Raw genomic sequence first — 22,801 nt, forward strand, 5'->3', positions numbered from 1 at the left:
TTTCCTGCCCACACTGGCCGGAGAAACTGACAGAGGGACTCCAAAGTGACATCAAACACGTCACTTCTGGTTAACCTACAAGAAGGGGAGGAGGGCGGACGTATGCCCGCTCAGCTCCCTCCCCCTTACTCAGTGGCACCCGCTATGCCGGTTCTGGTTCCACAGATTGGCAAGCGGAGCTTTGGATACTTGGGGGGGGGGGGGGAGTGTAAAAGCAATCCAGCACCACCGCACGGGAGGTGCTGGACTGCTTTCCGCTGACAGGCAGCAGTCTGCTTGTCCGATTTTACACACATTCCCAGTGGCTGCAAATCCTGGGGACTGCAGCCACCAGGAGTGTGAATAAAACCCCCCCACTGTCAGGCCCTTACAACGTACGGACTTGACAGCAAAAGCGTTAAAGGACCATAGATTTTGTTTTTCTAATTGGCCAAATTGGAAAAGGTAGAAGAAAGGTAACTAGAAGTCAAAAGTAGAAGAAGAAGAGTAGAAAATGTGCATATATTAGTGTGCACTGCACAATGTTAATAAGGCTTTGAATTTATTAATTTTTTTGTTTTTTTGACAGGTGGTAAATGTTGATCTTACTCACATTGAAAGCAGAGCAAATGACCTTGTGAGGTCAGAAAAAAATGTACAGTTGGTACTTGGACAGCTTGTAGATGAGTAAGTAAACAAACTATAAATCACAGGCTGGCCCTAGACAGAAAAAAATGTGTCTGATCTGACAGAAACTTGTATGACAGTTGTTTTTATTCTTGAGAAATAAACTGTCAGATATCGGTTGACCTGATTGTCCAAGATCATTGTTCGAGTGACAGGTTATGGAGGCATTGTAACGTCTGGGCAAAATCTTTTTCTCCTTTAACACAGACAACCAGAACTGTGGTATACAGGTTTCAGAAAAATTGTTACTTTTTAGCAAAATATTTTTTAAATGTCATTACAGATTTAAACCTGTTCCCATTATCTGTAAAGATCGTTAAACTTTAGGAGTACATTTTTTAAATGTCATTACAAATTTAAACCCGTTGTCATTACCTGGTTCCAAAATTGTTATCTTCATTTGTTCAGACAAATATTCATTCTACTTATTGCCACTCATACATTTGGTTTTATATAATATTATCATTATTGTTATTTTTTTATTGATAAAGTATCAGTGGTTATGCTCACTTTTTGACTTCAGATAATAAGTGTGTAAGGCTAGCCATACCGATACAGATTTCTCTCTTTGATCCCATCAGCTGAATGGGCAAAAATCATTTAATCTTCATTCTGTTGCATTCAGACAGCCACAACACCTGCTGTTGATAGGACGTAGCACTGTTTGGCTGCTAATTTTCTTCCTGCCTCAGTTGATTTTTAAATAGACTTTGTTTAGCTGGTTGGTGCTTACACAGCCACTTACGGCTCCGATTTGGCCAATTCAGCAGATATCGTCTGAAATTTAAGCTGTGTATGGTCAGGTTAAGGCTACACTTACACCAACTATTTTGTTAGAAGTAAGAATCATTCTGATAAACAGATTTTTGTGCATCAAAGGGAACTGTAGAGCTCACGTAGAAAAACAAGCATTTAGTGCCTGTTCTGTCAGTAGCAGCTTGTTAGCTTTTTAATATGCTGCAGAAAACTGACAGCTGTACATTTGATTGGTTGATCATCCTATTACCATACCCAAGGCTATCTTTGAGCTTGTATATGAAAAATCCTCATTCTTTCCTTGTATGAGATCTCTTGCTATAAAGACTTTACACCTGCTGATCCCAGTCCTATGAAAGCACCATGCAGGCTGGTGAGTAGGTAGTGCTTGGGACAACAGGTAGGTTATAAAAATGAGAGTGTCCAAAGCAAATTAAAAATTCATCTTAGATACTGGCAAGTGACTAGAGCAGCTATCCGGAGCAAAAGAGGTAATAATTGGCATCTTGTGGCGCTTACTTAGGTAGTTTTTAGGTTTAGAGGTTTGCGGCCAGTGTTATAGGCTAAGTTCACTTTTTATTTTTTCTAAATTCCAGCTTCCCTATGTACCAAAATACCATTAATGTACCTGTTGCAGAAAAGAAAAAGCTTTCTCTGTCTTTTAGGACAAGCATTACCTCAACCTCCAATCTCCTGTAGAACACTCCTCCATTACCCGTTCTGAAATTTGGTATTTGGGATGGAAAAATTGTTACAAGGAAGTATTTCACAGCTGACCTCATTAACCACTTACCCACTGGGCACCTAAACCCCCTTCCTAACCAGACCAATTTTCAGCTTTCAGTGCTCTCACATTTTTAATGAAAATTACTCGTGCAATACTGTACCCATATGAAATTTTCGTTCTTTTTTTCACACAAATAGAGCTTTCTTTTGGTGGTATTTAATCATCATTAGGTTTTTTTTTATTTTTTTTGCGCTATAAATGAAAAGAGACGGAAAATTTTGTAAAAAAAAAATGCATTTTTCTTCATTTCGGTTTTAAAACTTTGCAAATTTAGTTATTTTTCTTCATACATTTTGGCCAAAAGTTATACTACTACATATCTTTGGGAAAAATAACCCAAATAAGTATATATTTGGTCTTTGTGAAGGAGTCTACAAGCTATGGTGCCAATCATTGAAAATTGATCACACCTGATGTACTTATAGCCTATCTCATTTCTTGAGACCTTAACAAGACCGGAAAGTACAAATACCCCCAAATGACCCCTTTTTGGAAAGTAGACATTCCAAGGTATTTAGTAAGAGGCATGGTGAGTTTTTTGAAATTGTAATTATTGCCCACAATTCTTTGCAAAATTAAGACATTTTTTTTTCTCACAAAAATGTCATATTACCAAGTTATTTATTACACACTGTATAGGCATACTTGCAACTACACCCCAAAATACATTCTGCTACTACTCCTGAGTATGGTGATACCACGTGTGAGACTTTTACACAGCCTAGCCACATACAGAGGCCCAACATGCAGGGAGTACCGTAATTGCCTGACTACCCATTACAATTTTGTGACGCACTGTAGTGGCACTGATGTGGCATGGATGTGGCACGGATGACCACTGACGTGGCAGGGATGAGCACTGATGTGGCATGGATGTGGCACGGATGAGCACTGATGTGGCATGGATGAGGCACAGGTGAGCACTGACGTGTCATGGATGTGGCACGGATGAGCCCTGATGTGGTACGGATGAGCATGGATGTGGCATGGGTGAGCCACGGATGAGCACTGGGGTGGCATGGGTGGGCACAGATGAGTCATGGAAGTGGCATGGATTGAGGCAGGGATAGGCATGATTGAGGCATGGATAGGCATGACTGAGGTATGATCGAGACATTAATGTGGTATGATCGAGGCATGGAAGAGGCAGGGGATGAGCGGTGCTGCAGAGCCTCCCTCTTCTCGCATGCTGTTCCGACCGCTGTGTACAGCGTGCAAGGAGAGGAGAGAACTGAACTGGACATGAGTCGGTTTGTTGACAACTGATGGCTCCATCATTGGACGGAACAATCACGAGGTAAAGGACCGCTGTCATTGGCCTTTTACCACGATCCATGATGTGCCGCCTCTAAGGGACGTGCGGGAAGCGCAATTCGGGGAGGACCTCATTATATGCCCTCCCAGAATAATCCGACTGCGCTGTAGCCGTCATTCGGCAATGGCCTGGTCGGCAAGTGGTTAACACACACCCTGCACTTTCCCTTCCCCTCTAGGAGATTGCTCCCAACCACCGCTGCAGTTTCCTGCTTCTCCAGTACAGATATGGGGACAATATTGATATGGTATATGTACCCTTGATTACACAGAGGTGCCTCATAGTCAGGGATTTTATAGATTGATGAGATCCATTTTATTGATTGTTGTCTATGCATGTTTTTAACTAATTGGTGTTAATACATTTTGTAAAAATAATTTTAGTTTATCTGTAAGTACCTCAAAAGTCCACAGAATTTTTTAGCTTTCTGGCAGTTAAACTGCCAACATTAGTAGGGGTTATTACTGCATAAACTGGCACCATTACTAGGGGTTATTACTGAATAAACTGGCACCAATACTAGGTGTTATTACTGTGTAAACTGGCACCAATACAAGGGGCTATTACTGCGTAAACTGTCACCATTGCTAGGAGTTATTACTGTGTAAACTGGCACCAATACTAGGGGCTATTACTGCGTAAACTGGCACCAATACTAGGGGCTATTACTGCGTAAACTGGCACCAATACTAGGGGCTATTACTGCGTAAACTGGCACCATTGCTAGGAGTTATTACTGTGTAAACTGGCACCAATACTAGGGGCTATTACTGCGTAAACTGGCACCAATACTAGGGGCTATTACTGCGTAAACTGGCACCAATACTAGGGGCTATTACTGCGTAAACTGGCACCATTACTAGGGGCTATTACTGCTTAAACTGGCACCAGTACTAGGGGTATTACTGTGTAAACTTTTGCTGAAATTGCTTTAAACTGTAAAAAAAAGCTTTGAAGAGCTTTCCTCTTTCTCAGGTCTAAAGCAATACCTGAGGAAGAAAGAGAAAAACTCTTCAAAGCTTGTCTTTTTTAGGTGTTAGCTTAGTACAATAAAAAGGTACTCTCATATTTTGTAACCACATATATATATATATATATATATATATATTATTATTTTTTTTTTTTTTTTTTTTTTTCAGTGGTATGATATAGTAGTGAAAATTATGAGTGCACCCCTATTTTTGACTGTGGTATCTTATGAGCCCCTCCCTATATATTGTTTCTAGAGTCGCCACTGTGTAACAGGCAAATACGACTGTCCCTGTGTTTATATGTAGTTGCAGGTTATAAAAAGAAGGATTTTAAAATAATAACACACATCAAAATAAGACTATTTACATTACGGTAGTTGTATTTCTGACAACATTAAAACATATTTCTCTTATAAATCTTGACTTTAAATAATTATGCAAGTGTCAAAACCCTAACCCATATTTCTTGCTTTATTAGTAACTATCTGGACCAAATAGCAGACGAAGTTAATGATAAACTGCAGGAAGCCGGCCAAGTGACTATATCAGAACTCTGCAAGACATACGACCTTCCCGGAGACTTCGTGACAGAGGTGATAAAGGACTCAGCCAGAACCATATTTCAGTTGCTCTGTACTTGTCTTTCATTATTACTCCTGCATTAGAACATAAATCGGCTAGACATCCTGGTTTACTTTAGCAGCAGTATCGTTTTTAAAGTAATTGTAAAACAAATCCTGAACATATTTAGTTGTGGTTATTCATTTTATAAAATCATTTTAAATTAAAATGGTTCTAAAGGTCTAGGTGTTTTTTTGTGCATTCTGTGCATTAGGGTGAAAAACCTTCTGGGTGCAACTTCCCCCTCAGCCCCTCTTTATACTTACCTTAGCCCCATCTCTGTCCAGCAATGTGCATGAGAGCAGCGACTCTCCCAGGTCTTTCTCTCCTCATTGGTTCACACAACAGTGGAAACTATTGGTTCCCACTGCTTGTCAATCATAGTACCAACAAATGGCAGTCACCCCAGCCTGTACCTGGCCTTTGCAGCAAGGAGCACATGGAAGGGTGACACGTCAAAGAAAAACAAAGAAAAGTTCTAAGCTCACTTGCCAGCCAGCAACAAAACGGATTGTCCTGTCTTACAGTTCACATTAAAAACAGGGGTTTAGTTTGCACAAATGGGGGCCACTTCAGGGCACCCAAGTGTACTGCAGTCCTAACTCTATACATTTTGAAAGTTTCCAAAGTTGGAGCACATATACTGTATAATAATGGATAGATAGAGGAGGGCAGGTATGCCTGGAGGGAGCCCACTTCTACTTAAGGGCACAGGGGCACACTGGACATCCAGAAATAGCAAAATGGCAGCAAAGGTATCCAGTTAGTCCCCACACTATTTAACCAACAGTACCAATAAATGGCTACCACCCCAGCCTGTAACTGGCCTTTGCAGCAAGGAGTACATGGAAGGGTGATGCATGTCAAAGAACAACAAAGACAATAACAGGCAGTGAGCCAATGAGGAGAGAGTAGGGTGGGAATGGACATTCAGAGCATGGCTCAGGAGAAAGCCTGTTTGAGTTTACCCCATAGCAAGAGGCTTGCTATTGAGGGCACTCGGCAGGGGTGAGGAGCCAGGACTGGTGGCAGGGAACCCAAAAAGAAGAGTGTTGGTGGTGTTCTTTTATTCTTGATTCCTTAGAACCATAAGTCTAATGTCTAAATAAAATGGAAATCACTTAAATACATATAACTGTTAGGACTACTTCCTTTTAGAGAGGGAGAACAGCTAATATACAGTTAAAGCCATTTTCATAGGATAAGTGTCTGGCAATATGCTGATTGACTCGAAAACGTATCTCTCGTTTAGAGCAGAGACAGCTTTTCTTGTATCATGTAAGTTTTTCCTTTGTCTTCGTTTTTGACCTGCAGAAGAAATACTCCAGTCTAAATAATATACTGTGTTTTGACAGCACTTTTTGAGCTTTTACAATATCCAAAATGCATAGTTTACCTTTACAAAAAAAACTGTCTATGCAGGTAAGGAGTGTTTATAGATAAAAATAAGATGTGCTGCTTTAACCAAAGTTGAATAATGCTCTTGCTGTACGTGTAGGCCATTTATGTACCTACCAAAGCCTGACTAAAAAACTCCCAGGAATGTACCATGCTGTAGTTGCAGGCTATACAAAGAAGGATTTTAAAATATCTCATCCTGTCTTGTTCCTAGGATGTTGCTAAGACACACCCACCTGTTACTGTTCATCTCCACTATCAAAGGAGTGAGTTCCCTATTTTTGAGCTGACAGAGCGAGTGCATGTGTGGGAGGTTTGAATCAGAGAGGGCTCGCTACTGTGATGGTGGAGGTGTTACTGTGTTTTTCTGCTTCCTTGTAACAACCTCCATGAGCTCCTGATTCCCCTCCCCCCCCCCCCACTTTTTTTTTTTTTTTTTTTTAATGAGCAGTGCGCATTGGTTAAAGTTGTATGCACTGCTGTATGTACTCTACAAACTCCATAGTCCCTAGTCCCATCTCGGGTGTGACAAGAGAGATTGGCTACATTCCCAATGTCAGTGGAACAATGGAGAATTAATAAGACACCCCCTTTAACAGGCAGTCGGATCAAAGAACAAAAGGAATTTGGAGATTTATAGAAAGCTGGGAGCAATAAAAGTTACTTTTTGAAGAATAAATACTTGAATAGATTTTTCTTTCTAACCAGAGTTTGCCACTTTAAAACAGAGCTAAGGTTACATTTTCTTCAACGGTCCTCATCCCTCTCCGGCATGTTTATCTTGTTCTAGGTGCCAGTCTTCTACTGTCTTCACTGGCTGGCGCAGGATAACATTACTCCTGCGCATGTGCAGGAGTCAGTCATCCCAGCACACATGGACCGTACCGGTGATGTAAGCTGAGCTGCACATGTGCAGCCCAGTGTACATGCTGGAAAATGCTGTGAGCAGGCAGGTAGGTGTATGTTATTACAGAAGAGACATTGCATATCTCTTCTGCAATAAAAAGCCTGCCTGCTCACAGTTTGTGACAGCAGGACTTTAATTCCGCTTTAAAATGTACATTACAGTATGTTTCCCTAAATATTTTTTTTTCTTGTGTGTTTACAAATGTGTATTTTTATAAATTATAGTCTATCATTTTCATGTACTTCTTCCACCTGAAGTATCTGGTTAATCTGCCAATCTCCTTTTTTTGTGTTCTAAACTGACCACATAAAGCACAGAAGCAGATCTGTGCTTGCATAGTCAGTTTTCATCCTTTGGCTGGCCAAGCACAGGTAAAGAACACTGCAGACACACAGCATGCCTGTATTGGGTAGCTTGTTCATTCACCGCACCCCCCAATCCCAATCATACCCTGCCTCTTGAACATGCCCCATGCAGTAGCACAGCCTGCATCTTTCCTCAGGTTGAACAGCCTATGGAATATAGGCACATAATAAATGTAAATACGAAATCAAGAAGGATAAAATCGACTTTGAGAGACTAATAGCAGAAGAAAGTAAAATGAACCCTAAGAAATTCTTTAAATGAATCAATAGCAAAAAAACAAGGCCAGAGCATGTTGCACACATAATAACGATGATGGGAGGATGGTTACAGAGGACACAGAAGGCAACTGTGCTAAATGCTTTCTTCTCCTCAGTCTTTACACAGGAAAAGGAGGGGTATGCTGACCATGACTGTATGGTTAGCAGTACTTCACATGACATGCCGCTATGGCTAACAGAGGGTGAAATCATGGAAAGGCTGGATAACATTAACACAAATCACCGGGACCAGATGACATGCATCCGAGAATACTCAAAGAACTCAGTAAGGTTATAGCTAGACCACTTTTCCTGATCTTTGCAGATAGTATTTTGACTGGAACTGTACTAGGTGACTGGAGGAAAGCTAACATGATACCAATATTCAAAAAAGGGCAGAGGCATATCCCGGGAAATTATAGGCCGGTCAGCCTGACGTCAGTAGTATGTAAACTACTGGAAGGGATGATAAGGGACTATATCCAGAAATTTGCTAAAGTCAACAACATCATCAGCAGTACAGTAAACCCCCGCTCCATCGCGGTTCAGTTTTCGCGGTCCCGGTATATTGCGGTTTTTTTTTTGTAATGTTATTTTACTATATAAATCATTAAAAATGAAATATTTTTGTGTTTTCCATAGCTCTTGCTATGCCTCTCAGTATCTTTTATATGTTTAAATGAGTTTCTATTGTTTTAAAAGTGTGTTTAAAGACCTTAAAATGCTTTTACACGTACAGTGACAGTAAAAAAAAAACATGCCTACAATGCATTTTAATAAGGTTTTTCTATTTCACGGATTTTCACTTTTCGCGGCTGGGTCCGGAACGTAACCCCCACAATGGAGGGGGGTTTACTGTAATCAGCACGGGTCATCATCAGCAGTAATCAGCACGGGTTAACAAAAGGACTTTCTTGTCAAACCAATCTGTTAACATTCTACGAGGAAGTTTGCTGTGAGCTAGATAGGGGTAGACCTAAGGATGTGGTGTATCTGGATTTTGCTAAGGCATTTGATACAATTCCCCACAAACACTTAATTTACAAACTAAGGTCTGCAGGCATAGACCACAAGGTTTGCTCTTGGATAGAAAACTGGTTAAAGGGGCGTGTCTAAAGGGTGGTAATAAATAACGCATAATCAGACTGGTCTGGAGTGGTAAGTGGGGTCCCTCAAGGCTCAATCCTGGGACCAATTTTGGTATGGGAAATTAATATGTCCACACACACCTACACAGGTTGAACTGGATGGACAATTGTCTTTATTCAACCTCAACTACTATGTAATTATGTACCCCTTTGAGGAGTCCCTTCTTAAAAAGTGGACTGTTCCAACTGTGGTGGACCCCCCGGTTTCCAAATTGAACAAGGAAACCATGATTCCAGTTGAAGAGTCTCTGGACTTTAAGGATCTGGCTGACAGGAAGGCGGAGGCCGTGGCCCACAGTATGTACATGGTGGTTGGTTTGGCAATTAGACCGGTATTCACCATTGCCCTGGTGTTGCAAACTCTGACCGAGTGAGCTAAATTTTTACGCTGTTACTTGGAGGGGGAGCAGATTCCCCCTGCCTTTGCTAAGCTAGTAGACCAGTTGGTCCAGGGGCTGCAGTTTATCTGTGATCCCTCTTTGGATGCAGCTCCCCTTCTTGCTAGGCTATCTGTTTCAGCAGTGGTCCTTAGGCGTGTTTTTCGACAGTGGTCCTTACGTGTGTTTTTTGGCTTAAATGTTGGTCTGCGGACCAGACTTCTAAAAAGGCCTTAACTGATCTTCTTTTTCAAGGAGAACACCTGTTTGGAGCTACCCTGGATAACCTCAAGGGTCTTAAAGGGGGGAAGAGTACTTTTCTTCCGCAGGCTAGTAAGGGCAAGGAACCTCACGAGAAGACCATGACAAGGGATCAAAGCCTTTCAAGGCCTCCTCGGGAGGATCTAAGGGACCTTGGTCTGGCAAGTTGAGAGTGGGCTTCTCCAGACCCGTGGACAAGGCCCCTTTAGCGTGAAGGTGCACCCTCAGCCGTATCTGGGTTGGGGGGACGTCTTCGATAGTTCCTGGAGCTATGGACCTCCTTGGTACAAGACAAGTGGGTCCACGAAGTAATATGGTCAGGCTACAAGATCAAATTTTGTTATTACCCTCCTGAAAGATTATTTCCTTCCAACGTGCGCTTGTCCCCAGATTGCTTACAGGCTTTGGGGCGGTGCAAGACCTGGTACTTCAAGGTGTGATTGCTCCTGTTCGGATTTTGGAATGTTTTCAGGGGTTTTATTCAAACCTGTTTACAGTTCCCAGGAACGAGGGCAAGGTGCTTCAGATCCTGGACCTCAAGGCACTAAACTGCTTTGTCCAGGTACAGAAGTTCAGAATGAAGTCCATTCACAATGTAGTGGTATCCCTGCATCCGGGGAATTTCCTTGCTTCTGTCGTCATCAAGGACGCTTACCTGAACATTCTAATATGTGTTGGTCACCAGCGCTTCCTCCGCTTTGCCGTGGGAGAGGAGCATTATCAGTTTGTGGCATAGCCTATTTGTCTCGCCTCTGTTCCTCTGGTCTTCACAAAAGTGTTGGCCCCGGTGCTAGCAATGTTACGTCAGCGGGAGATCGCAGTACTGGGCTACCTTGATGATCTTCTCCTGCGAGCGTAGTGTCCTAACGCTCTGATGGACAACGTGAAGATCACTATTCAAACTCTGAGGGAGTACGGCTGGATTCTGCTTTTTCAGAAGTCTGCTCTGGTTCCTTCCACAAAGCTGGACTATCTGGGTCTGACTCTGGACTCCGCTCTAACCAGAGTGTTCCTTCCTCTGGACAAACTCTAGAAACTACAGATTCATCTGCTGCTGTGCAGCAGATGGTCATCCCTCCGGACTTGCATGCGGGTGCTGGGCCTGATTGTCTCTACCTACGAGGCAGTCCTTTGCACAGTTCTATATGAGGTCCCTGCAAAGGGAGATTCTGCCTAAATGGAACAAGTGTCCGCAGTCTCTGGACAATCAAATCTGGCTAAGCCAGGGAACAAGAGGGTCCCTGATCTGGTGGCTTCGTTCTCTGGCGCTTTGACGGGGCAAATCCTTTCTCCCCTTGTATTGGAGAGTGGTCACCACCGATGCCAGCCTGTCTGGGTGGGAAGGCGTCGGTACTCTGTACAGGGGGTCTGGATCCGGAAGAGTCCAGACTCCTGATCAATGTTCTGGAACTCCGAGCGATCAGACTATGCCTGAATCACTGGATTGGATCGTCTTCAGGGTTGTCAAGTGCAAACTCAATTGGACAATGCCACTGCCGTGGCTTGTGTCAATCCCCCCAGCGGGGCACAAGAAGTGTCTTGGTGGCTCCTGAGGTAGCTGGCTTTTTATGGTGGGCAGAATGTTTCATTTCATCGCTCTTCGCAGTACACATTTCAGGGGTGGAAAACTGGCAGGCAGATTATCTCAGTCGGCAGGCGGTGGATCAAGGGGAGTGTTCACTTCATCCGGAGGGGTTTCATCGGTTGTGTCTTTGGTGGGGCACCCCCAAGGTCGATCTGTTGGCGTCCTGGCTCAACAGAAAGGTGCAGAGGTTTGGGACAAGGTCACAGGATTCTCTAGCTGATGCCACAGACGTGCTGGTGGCCCCATGAGGCCAGTATCGTATGATTTACGCCTTCACTCCTCTCAAACCTCTGCCGAAACTCTCTTGCGCAGGATCGAGGCAGAAGGGATTCCGGTCATTTGGTGGCTCTGGACTGGCTTCGCTGTTCTTGGTATGCCAACCTGGTGTGGCTGGTTGCCCACATCCTTTGGAGACTACCTCTCAGAGAGGATCTGCTGTCCCAAGGACCGATCTTCCATCCTGCTTTACAGTCGCTGGCTTTGACGGCTTGGCTGTTGAAAGCCAGGTGCTGAAGGATAGGGGTTTATCTGTGTCAGTGATTCCAACACTGGTGTGACAAAATCGGAGGTTTGCCTGCAAAGGAGAGTAATAGTTACAAACAATATCTCTCAAGAGGTATGAAGATTGGGTCCTACTTGATGTCATCAGCTCAACCACCCGTCTTCCAGACATCATCGAATATGCTTATTTACCCATCTGTTAGATAATGTGTATTGTATTGCATGAGCACCAGGACGGCCGTCTGCAGGCTAATTGGCTCAGGTTGATTGAATAATTGTCATCTGCTGAGTTGCTGAATGTAAATGGAATGCAGTTTGTGGTCGTTGTTCCTTAGAGATGTTAATGAACTCACATTGCTTCTGTTCAGATTGCTAGATTATTAGTTTGGGCTAATTCTGTATACAATTTCATCTGCATCTAATAATGTGATCAGACAACCCCTGATCTGCGTATGGTAATTTGATCAGGAAGGGGGTTGTCCATGCTGTATATAAATTCTGTGTGTCTGTTCAATAAAGCGTTCGTTTTTACCCCTTCATGAAGTCTCGACTCATGCTTGGGGTTTGGGAGCTATTTTCACTTCTTGGTGTTACTTCAACTGGGATTTTGGGAGAAGCTGCACGGATCTCTCTCATAGAGACTATAGGATCTTTTACATCTGGTAAAAGCCAGCAAGTCTACCTCTAGGAAGATCCACCATCATACATGGAAAGCATACATTTTGTGGTGTGAGTCTCTTGGTGTTCACCCTCGGTGGCTCGAATCTTGGCCTTCCTTCAAAGGGGGGGTTGAGCAGAAATTGGCTTTGAGTACCATCAAAGATCAGGTGTCGGCCTTGGCTGTCTTTTTTTTAATGACCTTTGGCCACACACTCCCTGGTGTGTACCTCTCTTTAGGGGGTTTGACACTTGGCTCCTCCAGTGCGGTCTCCCACCTTGAGACCTCAGCTTGGTGCTCTCAGTTCTCCAGATGCCTCCCTTTGAGAATCTCCGGGAGATTCCCCTGCTTGCGTTGTCCCAGGTGACTTTTTTGGTGGCTATCAGCTATGAACGCAGGGTGTCGGAATTGGAGTCATTTTCTTCTCGTTCACCTTACTTGGTGGTTCACGAAGATAAGGTGATGCTGTCCGTCGTTACTTCCAAAGGTTGTCAAGACAGACAGAGACTCAGGCCTATTTTATTAAGGGTCAGGTTCCTCCTTTCCCTGTTAAGGCGCACTCTACTCGGGCGCTCAGTGCTTCCTGGGCCTTCCATCATCAGGTGTAAGTGACGCTGGTTTGCAAGGCTGCCAATCGGTCGTCGGTGCACACTTTCACAAAGTTTTATAAAGTGGAGGTTTTTGGCATCTGTGGATGCTTATTTTGGCCGCAAGGTTTTGCAGGCTGCACTTTGTAGGACCTGTTCCCTCTTTGTGGGTTGTAATGTTTTCAGGTGGGCTCCAGTTGTTTTTTGGTTGAGCTCCTGTTACCTGTTTGACTACTGTTTAGCCTTGGGAATATTTTCTTGGTGTTCTCACCCCTCATGTTTGACCCTGCTTTGGGACGTCCTAATGGTTAAGAAGATCAGGAGCTGTGTCTATCCATGAACGGAAGGAAAAATGTGATTTTTGACTTACCGTAAAATCCATTTCTCTGATGTTCATTGACGGACACAGCACCCACCCCTCTGCGGAGTTGTAATTCTTCTAACATTGCTTGTAACAAAATTGAGTACCTATAGCAGACAGAGGGAGTATACCCCCTGGGACTGCCCATAGGCATAGTCAGTCTTTTTTCTGCATAGTGTCCTACTCCTGTAAGGGGGGCAGTATAACTAAATGGTTAAGAAGATTAGGAGCTGTGTCCCTCAATGAACATAGAGAAATGGATTTTATAGTAAGTCATAAATCCCATTCTTTTTTTTTTTTTTTTTGGTTTTTAAAAAATAGTTTAACCCCTTATTATTTCCGAATTTACTCCAACCAGACTTATTAACTCCTTATTCTCCTTCTCCATTTAATTATTCTTTTTCCTGCTGTATTTTTTTCTTTCATTTACTTCTATTTTATAAACTATTAATAATTCATTTTTTTTTTTGTTTACTTTGTTTAATAATATTTTTACACCTTTAACATATATATGTACACGTTTCACATTAAAAAAGTGCACAACTTAAAAAAAAAAAAAAAAAAATGAATTTATTTCATTTGTAAAATAACTTTTTAATGCTTTGTACTGTTGCTGAAAAGTTTCGGTAGGTATCGGTAATTGGTATTGGCGAGTACTAAAAAAAAAAGACCCTAGTATAACTGAATAGTAATTATATCTTTACACATTACATATGTTTCGTTACATTTCTTTAAATTTGATTGAAGCATAGAGTATTATGCCTTTTTTTTGCCATCTTGTTTGATAATCTAATGCTCAGGGGTTGTAAATCTTTAAAATAAAAAAGTTCTTCAGAATCGTGAGAGAATTGTGATCTTTATTCTAAGCAAAACAATTGTGATTCTCATTTTATCCAGAATCCTGCAGCTCTAGTAGCAATTGAGGAGATTCAAATTGGTCCATGTGCATAAAGGCACCCTAGTCATCTGTACAAACCAGCCAGCTCCCTATACATAGAAGGAAGAAAAATTCCACCCAAGTCTGACCTTCTGGCCCCCCGCATAGTGCTTTAGATACTACTGATCTCTGCGATACTTACTCCTGACCTCTGCACAGTGCATTACTTACTACTGATCTCTGCAATACTTCTGACCTCTGCACAGTACATTAGGTACATACTACGGATCTCTGCGATACTTACTCCTGACCTCTGCACAGTGCATTACATACTACTGATCTCTGCAATACTTCTGACCTCTGCACAGTACATTACATACTACGGATCTCTGCAATACTTACTCCTGACCTCTGCACAGTGCATTACTTACTACTGATCTCTGCAATACTTCTGACCTCTGCACAGTACATTACATACTACGGATCTCTGCAATACTTACACCTGACCTCTGCACAGTGCATTACATACTACTGATCTCTGCAATACTTCTGACCTCTGCACAGTACATTACATACTACGGATCTCTGCGATACTTACTCCTGACCTCTGCACAGTGCATTACATACTGCTGATCTCTGCAATACTTACTCCTGACCTCTGGACAGTGCATTACATACTGCTGACAAGCGTTCATGTTCATTGTCACTACCTTGTTAATTGCCTTTGGTAAATTGTATCAGTAGGTCATTATCATTTTTTAGTTCAGAAAGCAGGCCTCTTGTCTTTTTTTTTACTGCACCCCCAGATCAGACAGGCTAGATCTGGCTCCTTTTCATATATTACCCATAGGAATCCCTTCACGTTTTTCAGAAAAATTTCCAGTACTTGCTAAAACTTGTTTTGCTTTAGTGCAAAAGGGTTGAAACCCCTGTCAGGATTTTACTGCTTTCATTGTCCCTGGTGTGATTCTGCTCACTATCTGTGTGGCCACTAGAATGGGAAGCAAGAAGAGCTCTTTCCTGTACGTGAAACTTACAGCCATAAAAACCTGGCCAAGATTGTATGCCTATAAAACCCTTGGTCAGGTTTGATGTCAATAAGAATGAGCTGGCACATAGCACAGTCACTTTAGTTATGTATATCTGTGTTCTTGTTGAATTTAAATAATTTTAGCCTAATAGCTCCGCTCAGTATGTTAGGGAAAGTATTTCCAGATATTATTTCTCTGAAATTTATTCTGCAGTATGTTTTCATGATGGGTCAATTTTACTCATTTTTAATCCATAGGCACTGTCAAGGAGACTTGGCAGTATTGTTCATGGGAAAATTGACCAAAGCAACAAGGGTGTGATTTATACAGAGGCGTTTGTATCTCGTCACAGAGCACGTATTCGCGGTCTTTTTACAGCCATAACAAGGTAAGAACTTCTTTAATTTTTTATCATGTTGATGGTTTTGACCACAACTGTAATGTAGGTACAAGTTTTTTTTTTTGGGGCATTCCTACATTTTTATTTTATATGTTTAGAAATACATAGTGTTCAGTCCATCTGTACAGGAACTCTTTAAGCCGTACTTTTAATTTAAATTGTAATTATCTAACAGGGCAGCCCACTTCTTCGCTCTCTCACCTTTCGTTGCATTTTTCCTTGGACAGAATACAAATCTTGCAGGGGTTTCTTTCTTCCTTGGGATAGACAGGCGGTCCCCGGGTAACAAACAAGATGGGGACTGTAGGTTTTTTCTTAAGTCGAATTTGTAAGTCGGAACAGGTAAATTTTTTAAGTTTAGCTCCAGCCAAAAGGGAAGGGTTACCACCCCTGTACCATTTGTTTTGCTGTCTGTACCCCTGTTCAGAATATTTCTCTTTCTGTCCCTATGACAACTGGATTTAGAAAATTGTGGGTTGTTGTGAAAACAAGGATTGGTGGTAACGTTTCAGTGGAGACACCTTTTTCCCATGAGAACTCTTAACAGGAGTGAATTTCCCTTCCCAAGGCTAGATTTCTCCTCACTTCCTGTTGTCTCTCTCTGTTTGTAAGTAGGAGTGGTTTGTAAGTCGGGGACCGCCTGTATAGCACAAAGATAATATGCCACACTTGATATTGAATCAGTCATGTTCTGTATGTTCCTGCCTTAGAGGAACTCACAAGTAAAGTCAAACCTGCATATATTCCAGGGTGAGATTGGTCAGGAACTGATTGACTAACTAGTACATTTCACCAAATAAAAACGTAAAATCATAAACCTACAGAAACATGACTAGAACACACCATCTCCTTGCAGCTAATATGAAATGTTGGGAGTTGAATCTAGGATCCAAATATAATCTGGCAGTTTATTCTGGTTAGTTGATGACATAAAAGCACCTTTGCTTGGAGGAAAAAAACATGTAACTACTATCACTGACTTTATTTTCATATTGCTAGTTACCTGGCTGTCTTGCTGATCCTGTCTCTTCTGGGTCTCAATGGGAGTTTTCCCAGGCAGCATGGAGGGGAAAGAATCTATTGCAGTCCACTTTGCACTGCATTAGATTCTTTGGAGTACAAGGGAGACATCCGTGGTCTAAAACTCTTATTAAAGGGAGCCTGTCACCAAAAAAATCATTGCATAAGGGATGACAACTTTTTTTCCCAACTGTGAAAAAATTAAAGTTACACATATCACCATGCACACTGGAGTCAGAGCAATATTTCTAGCACCAGACCCCCATCGTAACGCTCAGTGACAGACCCCGGTCTTCTACTAATGATCGGGACCCGGGCTGATTGCTGTAATAGCCTCTGATTGGCTGTCACAGTGATCATTCATTCTGTAACCCGCTCCTTTGTTTTTCCACTGTGAAGAGAAGAAACCGGCTTCTCTTCTAGGAAGGAGGAAAAAATGCAATGTATGCTGTATATTCTTCACTTGAGGAGGTATCTGCACAAGAAAAAGTCTGTTGAAGAAAAAAATAAAAATAAAGAACTAGTTCAGTGCTTGACTTAGTTTTTCAAGTGTATGTATCAGTTAGTGGCAGTGTAAATATCAGTTTGTTTCATTGTCAGTTAGTGGCAGTGTAAATATCAGTTTGTTTCATTGTCAGTTAGTGGCAGTGTTCGTGTCAGTGTGTTTTAGATAAGAAAAAAAATTGCATACCTAGGTTTCTTGGCCCTACTATGGGTACAAAGAACAAATCACGCACACATGTAGTATCACCACAATCGTCAGGAGTAGGAGAATTTATTTTGCAGGTTTTTTTTTTTTTTTTGTGGTGGGTCATAGTAATGGCATTAAAATATAATGCTAAAGATATTCTTTTATTATATATATATATATATATATATATATATATATATATATATATATATATATATATATATATATATATATATATATATATATATATATATAATATATTAATATTTTTACTGTTTTGGGACAGTTTTCCTTTCAAAATAAAAACAAAGCAGGAGATAAATCCATTAACATTTCCCACCGAAAGAAAGCTCAATTGGTCCTAAAAGAAAAATCAAGAAATAGTTCACCTGGATACACTAAGTAGTTGTGATAAGTACAGTTATACTAACACATATCAAAGTTCCAAAATTAGGCTTGGGCGTTAAGTCATGTTTTGACCTTTAAAATGGTTGTAAGCCCTTATGTACAGTGCGTTCAGAAGGTATTAAGACCCCCTTAATTTTTTTCAATTTTGTAATGTTGCAACTTGATACTACAGTTTTGCATTGTTTCTCATTATTCTACACTCTGTACCCCATAATGACAAAGTGAAAACAGAATTTTAGAAATGTCTGTGAGTTTATTAAGAAGAAAAAAAATGAAATATCACATGTACTTGAGCATTCAGACCTTTTACTCAATACTTTGTTGAATTACCTTTGGCAGCATTTACAGCCTTGATACATTGGTATGACGCAACAAGCTTTGCACACCTGGATTGGTGGATTTTCTGCCATTGTTCTTTGCAAATCCTATCAAGCTCGGTCAGGGTGAATGGGGACCATCAGGTGGACAGCTATTTTTAGGTCTCTTCAATTATGGTTTCATCAGACCATAGAATCTTGTTCCACAGTTTGAGAGTTCGTCATGTGTTTTGCACTGAGGAGAGACTTCTATTTTGCCACTCTGCCATAAAGTTCAGGTTGGTGGAGAGCTGCAGTTATGGGGCTCCTTCTGGAACTTTGTCCCATCTCCACAACGGATATCTGGAGCTCAGTCAGAGTGACCATCGAGTTCTTGATCACCTGTCTTACGAAGGCCCTTCTCCAAAGATTGCTCCGTTTGGCCAGGCAACCAGCTCTTGGAAGAGTCCTGCTTGTGCTAAACTTCTTCTAGTTGAGAAATATGGAGGCCACTGTGCTTTTGGGAACCTTCAGTGCAGCAGACAGATTTCCTATATCCGTGCCTTACAATAACCCTGTCTCTGAGCTCTGCAGGCAATTCCTTTGACCTCATGGCTTTTGCTCTCATACAGTATGTATTGTCAGCTGTGTGTGCTTTTCCAAATCATGTCCAAATAATTTAATTTACCACAGGTGGACTCCAATCAAGGCTTAGAACCATCTCAGCAACGATTAAGAGAAATGGGAGGAACCTGAGCTAAATTGTTAGTGTTGCAAAGGGTCTGAATACATATGCCAATGTAATATTTCAGTTTTTTATTTTTAATAAATTCAGAACATTTCTAAAATTCTGTTTTTCACTTTGTCATTATGCATAGCTCAGTGAGGGAAGCTCTAAGAGCTGATTGGAGGGAAGAGACACAGGCCCCTTCACACAGTTCACACAAACAGAACAGAACAGAACAGAGCTGAGGCTGTCCATCACAGCCTTTTACTGGAGATCTCTCCCCTGTTTTTACCTCTTGGTGTCAGGAAACTTGTCAGAAGTGACTCACGCAGACAGCAGTGGAATGAGGCAGCACACAGAAATGACACTTGGTTCTCTGGATTAAGACAAGTACATCCTAAAGAGGGATATGCTTTGTTCATATTTCATGTCTGAGGTTTACAACTGTTGTGCGTTTTGGTATAAAATTTGACTATTTTTAATTTATTACTAAAAGGCGGTGTCTGAACTATCAATAAAATTATGACGCAGTGCCTCCAGCCGATTACGGCAAATAATTTAATAACTAAGAAAAACCCAATCAATTTTGTTCAGACCTCCAATAATATACCACAATAATTTTCCCGAGTTCTTTTTTTATCAGTTAATTTCTTTTTAAAAGCATATACCAATCTTAGTGAAACAGTCTACAATAGGGAATATATATATAAGAATATTTATTCGCAAGACATATTTTCACCATAAATGATCATACTTGAGTGACACAAAGAGATAACCTTACATAAGATACAAACTTAAAACGATAAATGCAATGTGATATTTAGCTAAACGATGAAAGTGAAATAAAGCAAGATTATGTTTTTCCCAGGTGTAGTATGAACCATAAATTAATATTCTATATAATCAGACCACAATAGTCTGCGAATCACATGGCCGAAAGTCATTCCACTGCAGATGAAATGAGAATAAGCCATGCAAAACGGAAGACGTAAAATCGCAAATAATGCGCTTAATCTGATATTAAAAATGTTATAAAAACAAAAATCATCTCTTTAGAGAAAAATCTACATATGGTTTATACGGCTGGGATTGTACTTTCATTACCCTTTAAATAGGAAATGTAAAACATTTAAGGAAGTACATAAACAATATTGAATAATAATCAAGTAACAGCAAGGCATAATTACTATATTTAAAATGGCCGCTAATTTAGAATGGTAGTTACCAGGTTCCTTAAGAAGGCTGCATTTCCAAGATGGTGGCCAATTAGGGAGGAGTTTCGCTTGGCGTCCCTCAAAGGTTCAGATACATGGTGGACCAAGATGGCGTCTGTGTAGATGAGTCTATGCATGGCTGTTAGTAGTGTGTATGTTGTAAGTGTGATGTGTCTTGTGTGTGTCCGTTGTGTTGTGTGTCCTATTACATCTCTGATTTCTTTTTATTTTGTGTTGAACAAAAGGGCAGTAAAAATTATCATAAGCCAAACCCAGTGGGAGGAACATTATTCCTATTGGTTGGAACATCTTATTCATTAACTGGTGATGTCATAGGGTGACACCTCTTGGTTAACCAGTATATTAAAATTAATTAAAGATTTCTCCATTTAAGACTATTATAAAAAAAAACATAAAATGTAATCATGCTCTCATCTATGACGTCCATTTAATCCACCAGGTATCTAAATAAAGATTAATCTTGGTAACACTATTCTAATATTTAATATATCTTACGTAATATATATATATATTGGATTTTACTTTTTAACCCAAGACTTCAATTAGTAGCAGTAAGAATTATATAGATACATACAGTTATATATATTGATACACAACAGCTTGTATGTGTAACTTTTTCTACACATGGTTTGTTTCCAATTGGAGTATTATCCATTTAAGGGATTATTATGTTAACAACAGTACATTTATGATTTGGACTGGATGATAAAATATGGGTGAAATTTCTGACCATTTGACACTACTATATGATAGAATATAATGTACTTCTCAGTAGGAGGTTGTCATAACATCATAGTTCCATAACACCTTTTGTATATGATGGGGCAGAGATATCAATTTATGATTTTCTGAAATTCATTTTGAGATTTGCAGTTCTCATCAATCTAAGTGACAATGTTTATGTGACTCCGTGTAGATTTCAACAACTTTATCCCCCTGTTTGTGTTTAGGTAAATAAATGACAGATTCTCGTCTTTGTCCAGACAGTTTTGTTTGTCTTCTCAGGGTGGAAACAATAGTTTACTTGCATTGTGTATGGTTGAACACAGGTGTTATCCTGAAATTTAGTTTCGCCCATTGTGTGAGTCATGGCCTGAACATAAAGTTTTACGACCTCTCTGGTTTTTCGTGTTTCAAGACCAGGGGAAGGATGTCTTATGTAAACCTTTTCCCCCAAAGGCCGATCCACCTGTGATAAGCGATTTATTTATCTGTCTTTCTGAGTATTGTATTTAAAAGTTTGTCAAACACATTTTCCTTTCGGGGCAGATGACACAGCTTCTCATCTCAAAGTTCAGGCAAACAAAACCATGTCAAACAATGGACGCAATGTGTGTTTCAAACTGAAAGAGTTTTGACTCAATATGTAGCAAGGTCAATGGAGGCCTCAAAGTTCACAATTCTTGACCTGTAATAATAAAAATGTATTTCTATTTCGCACTGAAAGTTTAACACAACCACTGTAATCTTCATGCTTGTTCTGTGTTTCTGGTATGAAAACCATTAATTCAGTATAATTTCCAAGTATTTTCAGGACATTTTGTACTTCCCCAGTTGAAGACTGCTTTATGTAAAACAAAGGTATGCACTAACAAATTAAAGCAGTAGTATACTCACAAAAAAAAACCCTGCAAGACAAAGGCATAATGAGCTAGTATGCATCGCATACTAGCTCATTATGAAATATTTATCTTAAAAAAAAGCCCCGACACGGACCCCCGGACACCGCTGTGGGAGCGGACATGATCCCTCGGCGTCTCTTCCGGGTTCGGCGGCTTCGGCGCTTTGAGTGGCCGGAGCCGCGATGACGTCACTCCTGCGCATGCGTGCGGGAGATTAACTTTCCGGCAACTTCCCTGCAAGGAACTCTGAAGGTCCGCCGGACCTTCAGAGCGCATGCGCCGCTAGTGTCAGCGGCTGCATGCAGTGCAAATATCTCCTAAACCATGCAGGTTTAGGAGATATTAATTGTACCTACAGGTAAGCCTTATTATAGGCTTACCTGTAGGTAAAAGTCTCAAAAATCGGTATACTACTGCTTTAAATCCCAACTAACACTGAAAAAATGTATTGTGTTTTTGTATGCACACTGTGCATTGTATAGCAAGAATCAAGTGCACACTGAAGAAGCTTGTTAGAAAAGTTATGACCTGTATTTGAAAATAAGAATGTAAACTGAAATCATTTGCTTTGTTAGTATTTGCCCAAGGTTAAAGTTGCTATATACATTTACTGAATTTCTGAAGGTTAGAATGATAATCTTTAGTTTTATACTTTTTTTTTTTTAGGCCCACTCCAGTCATCACTTTGATCACCCAGAATGGCTTTCAGGAGCATCTGCTATACTGTAAGTTTTTTGGGTTATTGTTTGTTAAGCAGGTGCAGTTGCCGCACAAAATGGAGAATAACTGCTGCCTGTCTGGTACAATAAAATAAAAAAGATACACATTGTCTAGACCACCCAGCATTTGCAGCTGTATTTTGTGCATTGTGTTGGTTTGAAGTGGATAGGAATGCTAGTGGATATGTGAGGAATAAAGGGGTTACACTTTAATGATTCTTTTGGGTGTGCTATTCCTGATATGAATGAGCGC

At 40.8% G+C, this 22,801-nt stretch overlaps 1 protein-coding gene across 1 annotated transcript in view; it reads left to right on the forward strand.

Annotated features, from left to right (window-relative positions):
• The window catches only part of UFL1 (UFM1 specific ligase 1), a gene marked incomplete at its 5' end in the record, with an annotated part of 139,820 nt that overhangs the window by 20,131 nt on the left and 96,888 nt on the right, over nucleotides 1-22,801 (forward strand). Inside the window, 4 exons of the mRNA XM_082250898.1 lie at nucleotides 569-666; nucleotides 4,974-5,088; nucleotides 15,688-15,818; nucleotides 22,496-22,554. Of these exons, the coding sequence (XP_082107024.1) occupies nucleotides 569-666; nucleotides 4,974-5,088; nucleotides 15,688-15,818; nucleotides 22,496-22,554 (403 nt within the window). The remainder of the gene's footprint in view (nucleotides 1-568; nucleotides 667-4,973; nucleotides 5,089-15,687; nucleotides 15,819-22,495; nucleotides 22,555-22,801) is intronic.

This window comes from Pelophylax lessonae (assembly GCF_965119305.1).
Source record: "Pelophylax lessonae genome assembly, chromosome: 3".
Taxonomy (NCBI): Eukaryota; Metazoa; Chordata; class Amphibia; order Anura; family Ranidae; genus Pelophylax; species Pelophylax lessonae.